The sequence below is a fragment of the Mesoplodon bidens genome (assembly GCF_964165515.1).
Source record: "Mesoplodon bidens genome assembly, chromosome: 3".
NCBI lineage: Eukaryota > Metazoa > Chordata > Mammalia > Artiodactyla > Ziphiidae > Mesoplodon > Mesoplodon bidens.
Window position 1 is genome coordinate 100,585,688 of NC_138178.1, and position 6,000 is coordinate 100,591,687.

Consider the following 6,000-nt stretch of genomic DNA (forward strand, 5'->3'; position numbering starts at 1 on the left):
TGGAGGCTCCTTGACGCCCTGACACGGCCTCCGTGCATAGCTGAGGTTGAGCAAGAGATGCACATTGTAAATTGTGGGTGGAGTAGATTTTAATGAACATGAAAACTATGAAGCTCATTCTTGGCATTTGTCATTTTCATTTGCAAGCCTATCGTGAAAAAAATTTGATATCCAGACAGCTCAGGAGATACTAGGATTGTAGAAACTTGTTCCTTACCAGAACTCTGTTGTCTCCCTTTTTTTTTTTCAATCAATGTCAGGGTATTTTATTTAGAGTAAGATGAATCACCTGTTTTATACATTATCTCCCTTCTGATTAAAAAATCAAATAGAACAACAACCTAAGAAAGCCCCCAATTCCCCTTCTCCCGTTCTCCCTCAGGTTAAGTGTTCTGTCTCTTGCAATCCCAACAGAATTGAAATCTATTCAGCATGCGTCTGATATTCTAGAGCTCATTTAAGTCCACTACGTGTTTGAAATCCAACACTATGAGGAAACACTTACACAAACTTGGTAACGGAGCCTGTCCCCACCGCCCAGCCCAACACAACTTTCCTTCTGCCAAGAAGTTTTTTGGCAGTTTTTAAAAGGTTCACTCTATTAAAAATGTTATAGACCGAATGGTTTTCCCATTGCCTTGACTGGGGGCACTGACTCAAGCCACAAGAGGAAGGGTCACAGAAGTCAGGTGTCTCATTTGCTTACACAGAGGATTGTTACTAATAGTCAGACCCTACTCTAGAGAACGATTTATGTGTACAGCTCATAAAAAGGGAGTTAGATACCAAAGTAAAATAAGATAAAGTTGTTTGTTTTAAACAAAGCCTGTTCAAAGTGAGGAGATGGGTCTCCAGTGCCCCTTGTGTGTTAGAATGTCGTATTTTCTTGTTTCTGTGATTGTTGATGACACTGGTGTGCCTCGGGGCATTGCAGAGTACTTTATTAAAATCGGTACAACCACCGGCTTTTCTCTCGTGGTCTATCTTTCTGCCATGGCATTCCTTTCATCTGGCTTCGTTTCCAAAATATGTGTATGCAAATATCCAGGGGGACACACCAGGTGTAAAATAGACGTTGACCAAATGTGATGCATACTTCTGCATTTGTGTTTTCTTTTCTCCCCACTCTAGAACAAGAAGCTCCTTTATGAGAAGATGAAGGGAGGACAGACACGCAAGCGGAGGGTAACGCCTGGCTGGCTGGCGGGCTGTGGGGATGCCTGGAGCTTTCTGAGCGGGGGCAGTTGACAGGCCGTTAGCCTCAGTGGTTGGAAAGTAACATAATCCTTTCATGTGCTGAACAGTGGTCCCGAGTGACAAGGGCCATGCCTAACAAGTCTGCCCTTGGTTTCTGCGATGTCTTCCCCAAGCTTTAGCATGTGATTTTTAGTGGCATGCTAAGTTTTGTGGCAATTCCGCCAGCTCCACTGCACTCACACAATGTCAATTGCATCCCTACCATGGGTGTAGGGATGCGGGGAGTACAGGAGGGTATGTCTTTCCTCAAAGGGTCTGTAGGCCGCTGGGGGAAACTGCTCACACCTCTGCATCAATTATATAAAAACTCGAGACAGGAGCCAGGAAGTGTTGAACTGCCTGCTCCAGGCAATAATTTTGAAGGAATGTAGGGGCAGAAGAGGAGATGAACAAACCTCATTCCTTCTACATACTTTTTTCCCTTGCTCTAGCCAGGTTGATGTAAAGATTCACTAGATCCATTATGTTTGTTCGCTGACTGGTGAATTTACTGCAGGCTTAGTTATTAACCATCTCTGAGCTGCCCAAGGTGCTGTGCATTTACCCACTACAGTGACGCCTCTTGTGAAGCTGATGTCAATTTGCTTTGGGTTTACAATGCATTTTATGGTGTTGAGACTGAACAAGTGGTCAGTGGTTGGTGCCTTACTAGACAAAACCACCTGCCATTTGTTTTGGATCAGATGGAAGAAAAAGTTAAAGTCCTGCTTATTACATAGCCAAGTGCTGCCAGGGAGTAACTGTTTTAGTTAAAATATACAAACCAAACTGTATACCCAAGGCTACTGACTGTTTATTTAGAATAGCAAGTGCCTGGATCCTGGCAAAATTTGGGAATCTGGACAGTGGTAATTGTGGCCATTCTGAATAGTTTTGCCGAATCCAGGCAGAGAATGCTTTGAGAGGTGTGGATTTCCTGGACTCAACATTAATTCCTCAGGTCCCTGAAACAGAAAGTTCCAAGCCCCTGTGCTGCCTGAGAAAATACACAAGACCCGTGGCCAGTTTTCTATTTGAGAAGCAAAGTTTTGCTAGTAAACAGATCTTCAGAGACTTAATGGTGTTATTAGGGGTTTTTCTTGGGTGATTACAGTTTCTAGTGGCAGATGATGCCAGGAACTGTCCGAAGGGTATAATGCGGTCTTGAGAGGACATCAAGAAATTCTATTCCAAGAGCTCAGAATACCCTTAATTTACCAGTAAGATGGCTTGAGCATCTCCCCATGGCACAACAAGGACATTTCCAAATCAGACCAATGACCGTACCAAAATGAGTTACTTAGCATGAAGCTTTAATCGCCTCTACTTCCTGCCTCACTATTCCTTCTGCCCTGACTCAGTTAATGACTGTGGGTCATGATTTAGGTCATTTTTCCATGAGACCAGTGATTACCAAAGCTCAGGATTCTGGCTAGAACATGTGATAAAGGATTTTACTTTGGCTTCAACTTCCTCCACATAGGAAACGCTTAGAGTTTATGAAAATAACGATCACTTTGACCCAGAGGTATCAAGTTCTTCCTACTCTCAGGCATCTATTGATACAAAGATCCATGCTCATGCCGTAAACCAGGGGCCTTTCAGGTCTGGTGGAGAAACAGAGCTTGCCTCCCCTGTCATCAGGCCTCAGGTGGTGTTCCCACCTTGACTGAAGACTTTAAACAACTCCCTCAAGTGTGCGAATCAATATAAAGAAATTATGGGCTTTTGTGAAAAATCAAGGCTTTCTCCAGTGAAGCTCAGCATCTGCTGTGGTTTCCAGAGGTCACTAAAAGCAGGGATCCCATCCCAGTGGTTCTGCCGGTTGTGAAGTGGCAATAATGTTCTCTGTGTAACCTAGCCAGTCTCTCACCCAAGGGAGAAGGTAAATATCTAAATGCCTTGAGTTCTTCAGAGGATAATTAAAACCAAGTATCATCATTATTATTACTCTTATGTGTAGGATTCAATACTCATAGACATTTATCAAGAAAGTTCAAGCCCCGCATGCCGCAACTAAGACCCAGTGCAGCCAAATAAATAAATAAATACATAAATATTAAAAAAAAATACTATTGTAGTTTAAATTTAAAAAAAAAAAACAAGTGATTGCTCCTGTTACTTCCTCATTACTTCACTTCCCCTGCCCTCTATCATTTGGCATGTTCTGGGTCTGGGCCAAAGGACTTGCTGCCATGACAGTCCCTTACCAGGAGGGATTCTCCCCAGAGTTACAACAGAGCCTCAGGTGGTTTTATGCAAATTTCTATACTTGCTCAAATCTGGTTGAATTCCTAGTTGCTTCAAGAGTAAAGGGTCAATTCACCTTTTAAATGACTTCGCAAACTGTTTAACTCTTAAGATGTATCTTGTTGCTATTTGAGATCTACTATTATTTAAAGAGTTTATCAACCCTTTATTCCCATATTTGATAACATGAATATCTCATATCCTTTTAAAATATATTAGAATTTTTAGTAAAATATATTTTTACTAAAAAACAATCAAAATATTTATAATAGTAAATATGCTTTTTCAGTCCACACATGCTCCACCTAGCCAGAGATTCTGATACGATTCCCTGGGATAGGCCAGGCCATTCCAGTTGACAATTCCTGATATAAAAAGGTATTTTAGTTATTTAAAATATTTTAAAGATGCTTCCCAGCAAAGTACTGTTATTTGGTGACATATCACTTTTCAGATATATGAGGACATTGCATACTTTGTAATTCTCTGCTTGCAATTCTCGTGAATGCATTTTTGCAGAATGTGTGGGACATTTCATCATTCATGCTTTTACCTGTCAGAATGTGGAAGGACATTCATAAATACTAAACTCAGATTCCAGGCCTTCTCTTTTGGAGAATGTCTGCTCACCCTTCAAAAGTTATGGCAGACAACGTCCCGTGGGCAAGACAGACCCCCTGCAAAATGCCTCCATTCATCCATGGGGACTAGAGGTGTGATGGGATTGCTGATTATTTGTAACTACAGCTTCTTTCTTATGTTTTTGTTCACTTATTGGCAGGCAACTTCAATAAACAAGTATCTTCCAAAACTTCTGAATTTTTTCTGCTTGCTAAATACTATGTTGTAAAGCTCCAGTTACTAGTTCAAATCCAAACCTCAAAAAATAGATATGGATTAGAGAAGGAATGGAAAAACCTTGACTTATTCAGAATACCAACAGCTGAAAAGGATTTCAGATGGTGGAGTCTTGAGTCAAAAATAAAGGAACTCTCTGTATAACTTCCTTCTTTTCTTCGTGTTTTGAATTTGACTGAGGGAAGGTGAAAATGATTGCTAGAGCCCCTGATGCATCCTGTTTAAGTAGAATACTGCTTTGAAAGAATCAATCACAGCAACAGGTGATCTGTGACCACTCTGCAGATACTAATTCCCATCTGGCCCTGCTCTGTCATTGTCTTTAGGACATTCTTCTTGTAAAATGATTTAATGCAGTTCACATTCTCTCTCCCCTAAAATAAGGCCATAGGATAATAATTCTGTTTCATGTGAGGCTTTGTATCTAAGCTAATAGTGAGGGTTTCTTAGCTGGTTCACTTCAAATCTTTATGCCAAAAAAGGGGATGGAGCCAAATTGTATCTGATACCTAGCTGTGTGAAATAGTTGTGTGAAAGACAGACACATCTGTCAGTCAATGTTTCTCTGGCCACTGAGGTATTGATTAGTGCACCGGAGTAATCATCTGGTAGGTAGTAGGCACCACTGTTACCTTGTTAACCCAGTAGGCCAGAAACGATTCTCGTTCACTTCTTCTGTGCGATGTCTGTATCCGGTGTTCACGTATGACTCCAACCATGTATATTTTTCAGAGTGTCAATCCATATCTGCAAGGACAGAGGCTGGACAATGTTGTGGCGAAGAAGTCAGTCCCTCATTTTTCAGATGAGGATAAGGACCCAGAGTAAAGTGAAGATGCTGAGTGGAAACCCACACGACCTGTTAGACCTCCTTGGTGTTGCTTATGTGCACGCATTGTTAGAGCCCTTGTGAATGGCAGCATGTTTCTAATTTAGACAAGTATGGATGAAAAGCAGCTGTATTTTGATATCCTATTGTCCTTCACACTGATAGCTCTGCCTACTGCTAAATTAGAGCTTTTTTTCTTTAAATGTGGAGCTGCAGTGAGCATTAAAATTAAAATGTATGTGTCAATAACAATAAAAAGCAAATGAATGAAATGTCCTCCGATTTCTTACAGTTTAAAATGGTGTTTCGGGTGGCACTGTTTTGGCCAAGTCTGTAAAAGGCTGGCATTTGATTTTGATTATGTAGTTAATCCAGCCCTTGGGCATTATTACACACCAATAAAGAAGATTGTACCCAGGAGGAGCTGACACATTTCACTTGGCTGCATCTTAATAAATGTGTATGCAAGAATGAATATGTGAATTTCTTTTTAATTTAGAGCATTATAAAAACTCTTTGCTTACTAGAACAAATTCACAAGTATGATCTTATCTGATCTTAACAAAAATACGGTGAAGTAAAAGGGGGGAGTATTATTATTCCCATTTTACAGATGGTGGGACTGAGACTCAGCTTCCACGAAAAGCTGAAAGTGACACAGTCAGTACTCGGGGACTAAGGTCTGCTGACTCTGACTTTTTATTCAGCCAACATTGTTTCTACCATGTGCCAGGCACAGGGCTGGGCTCTGGGGGGCTCACTGGGGACTCACACTGACACCAGCCAGGTCCTCAGGCAGAAAAGCATCCAATCCATGAGCTCTGAGT

At 41.2% G+C, this 6,000-nt stretch overlaps 1 protein-coding gene across 3 annotated transcripts in view; it reads left to right on the plus strand.

Moving 5' to 3' along the window:
- Positions 1-5,636, plus strand: part of SCG5 (secretogranin V) — a 54,532-nt gene extending 48,896 nt beyond the window's left edge. For all 3 annotated transcript variants that reach the window (XM_081227124.1, XM_081227123.1, XM_081227125.1), the window contains 2 exons: positions 1,132-1,185; positions 5,077-5,636. In XM_081227124.1, coding sequence (XP_081083250.1) covers positions 1,132-1,185; positions 5,077-5,172 — 150 coding nt within the window. In that variant the 3' untranslated portion in view covers positions 5,173-5,636. The remainder of the gene's footprint in view (positions 1-1,131; positions 1,186-5,076) is intronic.
- Positions 5,637-6,000: the final 364 nt, after the last annotated feature.